Source organism: Pelophylax lessonae, assembly GCF_965119305.1.
Source record: "Pelophylax lessonae genome assembly, chromosome: 3".
NCBI classification, from domain to species: domain Eukaryota; kingdom Metazoa; phylum Chordata; class Amphibia; order Anura; family Ranidae; genus Pelophylax; species Pelophylax lessonae.
In genome coordinates, this window is record NC_138770.1 from 316,350,364 (window position 1) to 316,363,670 (window position 13,307).

General features: G+C 41.1%; 1 protein-coding gene across 1 annotated transcript in view; it reads left to right on the forward strand.

Moving 5' to 3' along the window:
• Positions 1-13,307, forward strand: part of VWA5B2 (von Willebrand factor A domain containing 5B2) — an 82,876-nt gene that overhangs the window by 11,188 nt on the left and 58,381 nt on the right. The window contains exons 2-5 of the mRNA XM_082249902.1: positions 4,547-4,705; positions 9,114-9,345; positions 10,801-10,994; positions 11,133-11,264. Of these exons, the coding sequence (XP_082106028.1) occupies positions 4,547-4,705; positions 9,114-9,345; positions 10,801-10,994; positions 11,133-11,264 (717 nt within the window). The remainder of the gene's footprint in view (positions 1-4,546; positions 4,706-9,113; positions 9,346-10,800; positions 10,995-11,132; positions 11,265-13,307) is intronic.

A 13,307-nucleotide genomic window follows, 5' to 3' on the forward strand; every position in this document is an offset into this window, starting at 1 on the left:
CAACTCACTCTCATTGACGAGTAATAGCTGGTCAGGACAAACAGAATCACTAATGAGTCTTACATGCCTCTTCATTGACCGTGGATGGACAAAAAGGCATTTGGTGTTGAATACAAAAGTGATTCAAGGATCCCACACTGGGGAGTACATTAGAGAAATGTTTCTAGGCATGCTAGAAGAATGAGGAATCCCAAAAGGCCGAGTGATGCTTGTGCTACGAGACAGTGGAGCGAACATGGTTAAAGGTATGAGACTTGCTGAAGTGCCAGACTTCAGTTGAATGGCACACACCCTCCAACTTGTGGTAAATTATGGTCTGTCAAACAAGAAAGCTTTGCTGGACATTATTAGCATGCTGAAGAAGTGCGCAGGCCATTTCCACCATTCTGTTCTTGCCAAGCAGCGACTGAGGTGCATTCAGGAAGACCTTGGCCTACCCAAAAACAACCTGATTCAGGCTGTTCCAACACGATGGAACTCAACGCTACACATGTTACAGAGGATGCTGGAGCAGAAGCGAGCTCTCGCTATATATTCTGGTGAATATGGACTTGGAGGACATTCTTGTCCTACTGCAGATCAGTGGGACATAGTAGCCAACATTGAGACACTCCTACCCATTGAGGAAGTGACACTTGAAGTGAGTGATTACGACTCATCTGTTTCCTCTGTGATCCCATGTGTGAGAGTCCTGAAGATGCTTCTTCAACAGAATGAAGGACCCAACACACGTGGCATCAAAGCATGTAGGCAGGCCATGAGGGACAGCCTCGCCAAAAGGTTTGAGAAGCATGAGCAGAATAAAAATGTTGTGCTTGCATGTCTTTTGGATCCTCTATACAAGAACCATCCTTTCTCTTCTGATGATGTATTGGTCAAGGAAAAACAATGGCTGACAGAAGATATTCAACAGAAGGTGCAGGAGATTCCTGACGAAGAGAAGGTTTCTGATGTGGAAGAGCAGGATGCAGGAGAAAAATGTCCCAAAAGATAAAGGACAGAAGAGAAAATGAATTGTGATCAAATAGATGCAATGTTCAGCGTTTTATTGGGGCCGATTCATCAGAATCTGCAATAATGAGCCTCGATGATGAACTTCCTCACTATTTGAAGGAACCAGTAATTGACAGAAGAAGTGATCCTCTTCAGTGATGGAAAGAAAATGAGGCACGCTACAAAAGACTTGCTTCTCATGCTATAAAATACCTTTCTGCTCCTCCTTCCTCAGTACCAAGTGAGCGTTTTTTTAGTGAAGTGGCAGCAATTTATGAAAAGAAAATAAGCCGTTTAACTGGTGAACATGCTGAAATGTTATGCTTTCTGCATTATAATATTGTTCTACTTAACTGGGAGTATTGATTTGAAAGTGTAGTAGTAGTAGTAGTAGTGTCTGTCCAATCCACTGTCTAGCTTGTGTCTATATCTATTTTTTCTAGCAGTTTTTGCACTGACTGTGCTGCGCTGCAGTCAGTGCAAAATTGCTAGAAAAAAACTAGACAGTGGATTGGAGTCAGTGCCAGTGGTCTACTGCTGCAGTAGAGCACCACTCGCTGCTGCAATAAATTTAAATCACTACTGCAGTAGTGCAGTAGTGATTTAAAATGATTGCAGAGAGTGAGTGCCCTACTGCAGCGGTAGCCCACTGACTCCAGTCCAATCCACTGTGTAGCTTTTGCCTTGCTTTGTTTCTAGCAGTTTTGCACTGACTGCAGTAGTTGCAGTGAGTGCCATACTGTGCAGAGGTAGTCCTCCACTGACTCCAGTCCAATCCACTGTGTAGCTGTTGCCTTGCTTTTTTTCTAGCAGTTTTGCACTGACTGCAGTAGTTGCAGTGAGTGCCATACTGTGCAGAGGTAGTCCTCCACCGACTCCATTCCAATCCACTGTGTAGCTGTTGCCATGCTCTTTTTCTAGCAGCTTTGCACTGACTACACTGCAGTAGTGAATTAAAATTATTGCAGTGAGTGAGTTCACTACTGCAGCACTTTATTATGCATTAAAGCGGAGTTCCGGGCACAAAAACGATATTTTTTTTTTGTGCCCGTCCGCTAGTTCAGCCTAACCTGAAAAGGAATTGGATAGTTAGATTTTTTTTTTTTTAAAACTCACCTTGTAATTGACGATCGTAAATACTCACCTATGACAGCTTCCTCCTCCAGCGCAGAGGCTCTCCCCGTCACTTCCTGCCTCGCAATGATTCCTGGGAGCTAAACGTCATAGCTCCCAGGAATCAATGCGCCGCACCGGCCCCGCTCGTCATTTCCTGGCGACGCCGCACCGGAAGTGACGAGAGGGGCCGGTGCAGCGCATTCTGGGACACGAAGACGCGGAAGAAGACAGAGAAGAGGACCGCGCCGGCTTCAGCTGCCCACAACCGAGATGGAAACGCTGTGGAAGAAAACTTCTAAGTAAGTATTTCTTCGAAAAGGTAAGTGCGAACCGGGACAGATCAGAGGCTAGCCATTGTGGAATGTGCTAGCCCTGACTGTCCCGGGGGTATGTTCAAAAAAAAAACGTTTCTCTGCCCGGAACTCCGCTTTAATGCACAATCAGATGATGTGAAATGCAAATGTCCCTGCAATTGAAGCTTTCCCAACAGTTTTTATGCAGCTAAGGTGTGAAGAACGAGCCCTAATGTTAAAAATGTTAGTAAATAAAGATTTACATGCTTAGTTAGTCCCCGTTCACACTGGGACGACCTGTCAGGCGACTGGCATAGAGAAGCTGTGGACCCGTTCTAATAGGAGCGACACAAGTCGCTCCGACTTAGAAAAAGGGTCCGGAGCTTCTTTGGGGCGACCTGCATAGACTTCAATGTTATGAAGTCCGTGCCGGCCGCTCCGAGGTCACGGTGCGAGCAGCGCGCCGCGACCTGTGAGGTATCCCCGGGAAGTCGGATCGCCCCAGTGTGAACGGGGCCTAAGAGATTTGTGTCGAAATCTTTGGTTTTTTTTTTTTGCAAAATTTTACATGTGTGAAAATATCGGCCAATACTGCTATGCGATCGGCAAAATATCGATATTGGCAACGAAAAACCGATATCAGTCGATCACTAATTTACATCCACTTTAACATGGAAAAGGGTCTTGGCAATAAATTCATTTTGAACCCATTTTTTAAACTTCTTAAATTGATGGATTACATTTTAAATGTTCATTAATGGGATTTACAGGATGGCTGTCAGGATTTAGAATAGTTGTTCTATTTTAATTAGTTATTTGTCATTATACCAGAGATAGAAAAAGTTGTTTGGGATTTTTCCGGTGCTTCGAAATATATATAGACTTCTAAGGTAACCTGATATGAATAAAAATCCATCTTATTAAGTCTTAAAAAAAAAATAAAGGTATTGGATACATAGGGACTATTCAACAGTAGTCTGTCCCTGTCAGGGCCCTGGATAAGGTGGTACCAGCAATCCTCCTGTACGGAGGCCCAGACCAGCAGGGGGGGGGGGGGAGGGGGGCAGCAGGGTGAATCTGATGTGGGCAAGGAGGGTGATTGGTATGGCAGGGGGGCAATTACTAGATCTGATCCCCTGTATGGCTCTTAAAGCTGGCTTCTTCTCTTCTCCCTCTCACTGGGTTTCAGCGCTGCAGAGAGAGCCATACAGAGGATCGGTTCCAGTAATTGGGGCCCCCCCTGCCGTAAACATCACCTTCCCTTTGAACCATACGTTGCCCCCTGTGTGAAACCCCCCCCTCCCCCCACACCCCTGCAATGCTGCCAGCTTCTTTTCTCTCCTTCCTGGCAGCAGCTGAAAGCACACAAAAGGATCCTTCAGGATGGAGTAGGGGAAGGGTCTGGTAAATGTCATATTCACCAGCCCCTTCCTTTCCTGAATGAACTTACTGTGTTCATTCATAACTGAAGCATAGTAAACTGTGTTTATTTGAAGATTGGGGGGGGGGGCGCTATCAGGTTGGATTTATGGGGCCCTGTGATTTATAACAGCAGCCCTGCTCCCTGTAAATATTTACACTCCTTAAAATGGAGTCCTGGACTTTCCTCACTGGCAGCTGACCTATTTGGCTAGTCTTCTGGGTTCTGATCTTCGTCTATTTTGATTTGCTGAGATGAAGAGTTCCACTTTGACATGCAGCCATCATGTTACTACCAATCCTGTTAAATGTTTGTTGATAACATATGGGCAGTTGTCTTCTTGATACTTTTGGCAAGTTGTCTCCTCAGGAAGTTAGCGGCTTCCTATTATCAGATCACAGCAAAGAGACAGCTTGATTTTATTGTCTAGAACTTAAATTTAAGAATTTTTAAAAAATTGGATTTTTATATATTTGTGCATTCCACGCACCAGAAAAATCGGCTTTCAATACAATTGATTTTTCCTCAGGTAATTTGACTATTGGGAAGTGGGATGTGGTGCGAGAGCTTATCCATCAGTCCAATCCATAAATCACTAGGTTCTTTGTCGTTATTTTATTCATATTGATGGAGCATAAAGAATGTTAATGTATCATGAACAGTTGGTCAAGTGAGTTGATAAAGCGATCAATAATTATTGTGGCCTGCCTTTTGTGTCTTGTAGCCATGTTTATATATCTTCTGGAGGAAGGGGAAGTGGTGACAAGCTTTGAAGCAGTGACTGGCAACAGGAAGGTTCAAACACAGGTTCAGAGTCGGAGTAGAATAGAAGATTGCTGCTTTCATTGTCAGTGGGAGTCCCTACCAGGTTACTGTCCCAATGGTAAGTAGCCACCCAATCCATTACATCCAGTTCATATGAGATACATATAGGATGGCCTCCGAGACACACATCTGCCTGTATCTTTGTTTAACTGATTATTGCAAGATGCATGCTCTTTGCTAAACACTAACAGACCTATTGCAAGCCAAAAAAGTGGATTTTATTAAAACAATATAGAAAATTGTTGAGTTGCTGTGATTTCTGTTTTTTAAAACCTTAAAATGAACAAGTGTGTAAACATGGAGATGCTTTTCGACATCTGTTAGTGCATTTTCTTTTTTAATGGAACAATTTTGTAAGTGTAGCCCTGTGGTAATTTCTTTGGCTATCTGGACACAATATCAATTATTGCACTATAAAATAAAAAATATGCAATCGTTATGTATTGTTATACCCAATAAAAGGTGTGTGTGTGTGTGTGTATAAAAGGGAAATTTTGGTTCCGTTGGATCAACCATAAAGTGATTTTTTTTTTTTTTTCCTTGAAAGAAGCAGATTCATTGTTGAAATATAGTATAGATGGACCCTTTTCTGGTCTCTGATGGTGACAATGGAAGCACTTGCCTGACTGTAAATGCTTGGGTGTGTACTAAAGCCTAGTACACACGATCAGAATATCATACAAAAAGTACCGCCTCTGAATCGATCGTGCGATAATCTGATAGTTTGGAAAACCGCTTTTGTCCGAAATTATCCAAAGGGACAAATACGAAAATGTTCCTCCTACAATACCAGATCGTACAGTTTTCATCCAAAAATGCAATACAAATACATTACATCACTATTCTGTAATATATAATTTTATTAACCTAGATTGCTCAAGCCCTGAAGAAGGGGGGAGCCTGCTCTTGAAATGTGTTGGCTGTATTTGATGCTCTTAACTATTAAATGTTTAAAAAAGTCCTTCCAAGGATTAGATCTGAATTTCCCACGTGCATTCATTTGGCTTGTTGTAGCGGACACTTTGCTCTTAAGCACTTCTTTGAATGTTTAATTTGTATGGTTGTTTTGTACACTTTGCTACTGGAAAGTATTGTTGTATTTTCCTCTTTTGGTGAAAAACAATACAAAATGATTGAAATAGAAAAAAAGTCCATCCAAGGCGGTGAACTTTTGAACCAGGTGTTAATCAGAACACATCTAATGGCTTCCTTGAGGCAGTATCTTAGACTTTCCTTACAACTTTGTGCTTAATTTTTTGTTTTCTAAACTCAAGAACAAAGTTTTTTTATATATATAATATTTCAGCTTGTTAGTCCTTGGATGTGGTGACTGTGTTAACCTTATTTTATGTAGGTTTTTTTCCTTTCATTTTTAGCTGGTGATCTGGCCAGTAATGCACTTTCTGTCCTAGGGCAACAACACTCATTTACTGTACTGGATCTGTGGAGGAGCAGTGTTGTCACCATAATTCAGTTAGTGTATAGAATATTAGAACATTCCCCCCCTCTTCTCAATAAAAAGGATGGGAGATTGGCCCTCCTCCCCCACAATTAGCTGTGCTAGAATCTCTTCGAGTAATCTCCTTTTTTGCTTGTGCCATTACATTGAATGTTTCTTAAACCTATTGTTTCCAGTCTGTTGGTACAAACTGCGGTCCCACTGTTTCAGGAATCACTCCTCCACCACTTGTTGATTAATGCATCCCCTGCTTTATACTTCAGTTTTTTGTTTTTTTTTTTTTTTTTTTTTTAATGCTTATGCTATTCTCCATTTTGACAAGGGTTGAGACCTTTCTATAATCGTTTCTATACGCACTTTGCCATTTCTTTGCCATTCTTTCTTTCTTTTTGCTTTTTTCAATCAAAACAAAGTGGGGACAAAAAAAAAAGTTCAGAGTTAGACTAAAAGAATGCTAACGATAAGTTGGCAGAGGGCACAGAAACTTATCAAGATTTCTTGCAGAATCAAAAGGCATTTATTTGCCCTTAACGTGGTAAAACATTAGGCTTTGGTATATTTAGCAGACCAATCGGGAGCAAAATAAAAAGTTACTTATTGAGGTTTACATAAACTTGAAGAATGCATGTGTTTTTTTATGCATCTTAACATGTATTTTCCAGTGGGAAGGATCTTCTTTGTGTGTGCTACTATTTATTCTTATTAACTGTGCACTTTATGAAGACTGCAGGTAAACTGGCACAAGTAGGATTTTTTTTAATGTAACCTACAACAGTGTAGGGTGAAATTGTACCATGAAAAACAGTAGGGCTGGACTATCTATGTGCTGTGGGTGCAATTTTTTATGTTTTTGTTTTGGGGGGTTGGGTACCTGGTTTTGACAGGTACCTGCTCCCACTTTCAGTCCCCCCTCCCTTCTCCCTGCAGTCATCTGGGACATGGCACAGGTCCCAGAAAGCTGCAGGACCGTTTTACAAAGTGTAGTGCTTCTCGTGGGAGGCCGTATATAAAGCCACAAGCAGTCATGGCCTTCTTCCCAAAGTGAACCTGCTGATGCCTGGACCCAAAGATGGCTGGAGAGCCGGCTCAAGTGAGGACAGCACTGGATCCCTGGACAGCTAAGGATCCTATTATTAAAAGTCAGCAGCTACAGTATTTGTAGCTGCCAAATGTTTTTTTTTTTTTTTTTTTTTAACTGCTTTCATTTGAAAGCTACTAATACTTGTTTAATAATTGTGGTTTTGATTGCTTACATCACCATAATGGACAAAGTGAGTGATTTAATTTCAAAACTGGAGAAAATTAAAAAATTGGGAGTTCTCAATATGGACCAGCCAAAATATTTTTATTCTGGAATATAAGGTGAAACATTTAATAGTTTTCTGTAGGCAAAAATTCCCATTGTTAGCTTTATTTTCTTTTTTCCACTTTTCATAAACCAGCTCCAATGTCATGTTGAATATGCAGCTAGAATTGTATTGCCTAGTGGGTATATTTGTGCCATGAGCTATCCTTTTTAAAGGAAATACTTTATAAATACACCAGTACCACAAGTGTTTGGAAACACTGTTGACACTATAGTCCGCACTTTAGTGCAGGGCTCAGTTTTTAATTTCCTTTTTATTTTTTTGTATATATTTAATCCAGAATGTGCTTTAATAGGTTAAGTTCACCTTTTTAAAAAATAATTGCGCATGTTTTTTTTTTGTTTTTCAGGGAAAAAATAATGTGCATTTATTCCTTCCTTTTTTTTTTTTTTTCTTTCTTTTTTTTCAGGAGCTTGTAGAGCATTGCATCTGTGATCAGCAGATTGGGGATTTAATCTCAGGTGCCTGCAGACACTGCCTATAACTTTTTGCCTGTAACTGTACAGGCTTTCTCTTTAAAACTGTAGGAAGTGTCAATGAATTACAGGAGTTCTCACCAGTGCCTTTGCAGTCCTTTGAGAACTACAAACCATCTGCAGCAGTGGAAGATGGAACTTGTAGTTCATTCATTCACAGATTGAATTAATTGGGGGGGGGGAGCTACAGCAGGGGGTGCTAGAGCCTGTTACACTTAGTACTATATACATGTGTAATATGTAACTTGCTTCAAAAGGTGAACTTTGCCTTTACAGTGGAACTCAATTCTGGGGGTTGTGCCCAAAAAGGAAGGCAAAGGGCAAAATACTAGTCCCCAATGTTGCCTGAGGTTCCTCAGCAGCTGATCTTTTCCCATTACTGACTTACCATAACTTGCTGTGTCTGTGTATAAGCGGCCATCTTGGTGGAAGAGTCAGGTTTTTGCATCCCCATATCGGAGCCTCCAGCAAGGAAAACCATGAGCAGCACTGTAGTGACCTCACCAAACCCATTCCAAATCTCCTAATGGCGCTTTTCCACTGCATGGAACGGTTCGGCTCGCTTTTGTGCTTTTCCACTGCTGGTACCACATGGTATGGTGTAGGAACGGTTCGGTACGGCGGCGCTTATCCACTGCATGGAACCGAACGGTACGGCTCTCAAAAACAGTACCGCCTCGATTGTGGTTCCAAGAGATACCATACCCGGTACCATTTCCCACAATCCTTTGCATGCAGTCACTACTAGCCACTGATTGGTCAGAGAATCCCACCCACCCCATTGTTATCCCACCCACTTAACTTTAGTACTACTTTAGTGGAAAAGAAAACCATACCGTACCGAACCGTTCCAACACCGTACCATGCGGTACCAGCAGTGGAAAAGCTGGGCCAAGCAGGGCCGAGTAGAGCCGAGCCGGTACTTGCAGTGGAAAAGTGCCATAAGTAGCAGTCAGAGGTGGCCTAAGATTTTGCTAGGCAGGTATGCTAAGACAAAAAGTGCATTGTTCATGATAATGCTTAGGCACAATTACCCTTTCTAATTATTTCCTATAACATAACATTTTAACTTTTTATTTATTTGTCAGTTCTGTTTTTTGGCATGTTTTCTTATTTGCAGAAATCTCAACTCTTCAGTTCTCATTGTCTCTTTCATGTTTTTAGGTCACCTTGTATTGGACGCAGACACGGCACACAATGTGTTTGTGCTCAGTGTGGGAGCTGTACATCCCTCTTCAGTAGTGAGTGTGACTCTGCAAAGTTGCAGAGAGCTGCAGACTCTTCCTGGAGGAACTGTGCGTGTGACCCTCAACTCCACCCTTACACCCTTGGCCCTGAGTCCAGGGGATCCTAGCGAGCATGGGGATGGTCTTTGTGACGACAGGTTGTGCTTATGGTGATTGTGTGTTCTGTGTACTGGGCTTTCTGGTGTCCTCTTTAATGCAAAAGCTGTCGTATCCCTCCCCTGTATTTGGAGTCTCCTAACTTCTGTACTATCTGTTCTTTTACCACTACCACCACCATGCAGTCATAACCTTTGTTTTGCTGTAGTGCTCAAAATGAAAACCAAACACTAAACAGTCTGATTGGTCTTTGATATTAGGTATTTTTAAAATGTTTCCAGCATTTTGTTCTGCTACAGAAATATAAATAGCTTATCATGGGACATTTGGTCTTGAGTTGCACAAGTGGAAGTAGTCTGATGGACAACGTTAGAAAAAAAAGTTTTTTTGTATGGTTTAGGCAATTTAAACAACATATTGGTTATATTTTCCACTTTTAAAATGTATTTTTTCAAATATTTAGCTGTTAAGTAACAGTCCTCATTATACCCCTTTTTTATCAGTTCTTTTAACATTAAGGCCCCTTTCATATGGAGTGGTTTACGTTCCAATCAGCTCACAGATCCCCTGCTGAGTGGAGCAGAGTGGGCAGATGACTCAATTTCTGCAGTGCAGAGTTTCTGTGGGTTGCCTGGAGTAGCCTCATTTACACCCACCTTTCATAGTTGCATAGTAGTTGAGGTTGAATAAAGACAATAGTCCATCCAGTTCAACCTGTGTAGGCGTATGTGGACGTAATTATTTCCCATACCCCTGAATGTTTTGATCCCTGAAATGTATGGCCAATAGTCTTTTAAAGTATCCATACTCCCCGTAGTTACTACCACTTGTGGTAGAGAATCCCATAGTCTTGTTACCTTTACTGTAAAAAAACCCCCCTGCGTAGCCTAAGGTTAAATCTCTTCTCCTCTAATCGCATTGCATGGCCTCGTGTCCTCATGCGTTCATTGCGACTGAACAGTTTTTTTTTTTCTATGTTGAGCTCACCGTTGAGGTTTTTGTAAATTGCTATCATGTCCCCTCTCAGGCGTCTCCTTTCCAGGGAGAATAAATCAAGCGCCTGTAAGCGCTCTTCATAATCAAATCCCCTAATCAGTTTAGTTGTTCTTCTCTGGACTCTCTCCAGCTCCTTCACATCCCTTCTGAGGATTGGTGACCAGAACACTACAGAATACTCCAGATGTGGTCGGACCAGAGTTTTATATGTCCATAAGGATCCATGGACCTTCTGGTCAGGTTTGCCTGAAAAACGAACAGGCTGTCCCTAATCTGATCACCTGTGTGAAAGGGGCCAAAATCTAAAGACCACCTGGGCAAATTCTCAGTACTTTAGAAAACCGATTATTGACCATTCTAGATTTAAAAGTGCTAGTTTTTATTTACTGATGCATGCATCCTACAGAGCACTCTTCTTGTATAATTAGATAAGTGTGTGTAATCTATTTACATCTATGTAAGTATAGGGATATATGCACTTTGAAGACATTTCTGTGTTCTTTGTTTTACAGTCCAGCCAGTTGTTTTGGTGGTGTGAGTGGAGCAGTGGGAAATTCCTGGCTGCTAATTCCAGATTCTCCTTCCCAGTTACTGAATTCTGCACTTCCCCGATCTCTGTCTACTGCTCTCACCGGCCTTGCTACTAACCCACAGCGCTATCAGTTTACCTTCCACTTACAAGTTCAGGGACCTTGTCTTCTAGCAGGTGAATATTTTGTTTGTAAAATGTTATAACTAAAAGTAGAATTGACACAAGATTAAGTTAACGCATTTTAATAATTAGCTACATCTATATGGCCCTCCATTTCAGAGAAAATGTAATGATGCCTCTCTCCTTGTACAGGTATAGAGAGTCCATCCCATGCTCTTCGTGCTGATGCAAGCCCTTTTGCTCTCTCGGCTTCCTCCATCTGGATTAGCTTGGCAGAAGAATATAAATGTGACCGTGCTTTGGAAGTTATCTTGCACCCTAGTGGTAAGTAATGGGAAAAATTGTGATTTCGACATTGGCCAAGCACACAGAGCTTCATAATTATGTTTGAATGATCTTGGCTCTGAATTGGATTTTAGCTAAGGCCGGCCATAGGCAGTTTAAATCTTGGCCAGCTCAACAGGAGCCAGCTAAGATTTGAACCATGTATTAGCAGGCTGAATGTGCCCAAGCTGATTGAACAACTTTGGTTCAACCAGCCTGTCGGATTTTACGTTTGATTATTGCTAGCGGCTGTTATAGCTGCTAGCAATAAATGCTGTCTTCTCCCAGCAGGGGCGGCTTCCCCCGGGGGAAAAAAGCTTTACTGATCCCCCAAGGCAATTGGATATTCCCTGAATCAACAATCTCTGGTTTTATTACCTATAAGTATTAATATACAATTTTATATTCTGTGCATTTAGGAATCCATCCAGCTCTTCTTTTTTTTTTTTTTTTTTAATCTTTTTTTTTTTTTCTTTTTTTTTTTTAAAGCGAGCAACTGAGCTAGTCATAACTATTTTTTGTTTTCACAATTCTACCTATGAACAAGCTTTTCCTTGTATGAAGATATACATCCTCCCAGATGTAAAGAGGTCCTCCTTGTCCTCATGACCTTATGTCCTAATGACCTTAACCACTTGCCACAATCACGTGTGTGTGTGTGTATATATAATATATACACACACATACATACATACATACATATACATATGTGTGTATGTGCGTAGTTATACCAGGGCCATGGCTGCAGCTGTCAGCCATCTCTCCGGGATTCAAACTTGCAGCCAGCCATAACTCCGGGATTCCAATATGCAGCCAGCGATTCCCCTTCTGCTTAAAACAACCTGAGCGGCCGATTAGCCGTTGGATCGCTTTTAGAAGCAGAGGGAGTAGTTGCCCAATCCTGCATTTCGTCTCTTCTGGTTAGGGAGAATGTAAACCAGCCTTTTTATTTATTTATTTATTTTATTTTTTTCATCTCATGCTTTCAAGGGTGGAGGAGAAATCTGGGGTCTTATAGACTCCAGATGTCCCCATAAAGAGGACCTGTCATGCTTTATTGCTATCACAAGGGATGTTTACGTTTCTTGTGACAGCAATAAAAGTGAATAAAATAAAATAAATAAATTAAGCCATTCTCTGAGCTTGGTCACATGAGTTGGGCCACCCGCAGGACGACTGCAAGTAGGCCGTGAAATATGGGTTTTCTTCTCCTTTTTTTTTTTTTTTTTTCTTTTTTTCCTTTTTGCATTTATTACCCTTTTGATATTATTCCAATTGCACAAAGTTGTTTAACAACGGTTGTTATGTTCATGTTTCTTTTGGATTTCTCTGAAATATCTGATCATTCTCTAGTCCCTGTGCAGGTGATTTTATGTGGTTGCTTTTGATTTTCTTACATTGTGTTGTAAAACCAATAAATACATTTAACAAATGTATTACACGACCACCAAATCTGCAGCACTTTATCAACCGCATGGAAAGAAGCCATACAGGTCCAATGTGGCTTATATATTTTAAGGTACATCGCTTCAATATCAGAGAAGATTTGGCAGTTGTGGCTTTTATTTCACTGATACGCTTGTTAAACTAATCTGTGTATAATATCGGCTTTTATGAATTATTAAATGGTATATAAAGATAATACACTAGGCTGGTGCACCCTCTGTTTGTTGCTTTTTTTTTTGTACTATGCTCAGCCCTAGGGCAGCAAAGCATGGTGGTGCCATTCAGTCATGACTGGAAGATTGGAAACTTGTAATCCTTCGAACACTACATTTTGAGGACAGGAAGTTGTTTTATTCATTCTTATTGTGTGTATGCATCTGTAAAGCTGGCCATACATTATACAATTTTCTTATTCAATTTCTTTTACATTTGTTTTCAACTGTGTAGTGCAAGGGCTTGCCTGATTGCATAAAAATTGAAAGAGTTTAGGCTTGACCTCATATTCTGTTTTTGGTAAATCTAAAAAAAAATTGTATAATGTATGGCCAGCTTTAGCCAGAGCATTCTCTAGGTCCAAAGCCATGTCAGACTCTGGTG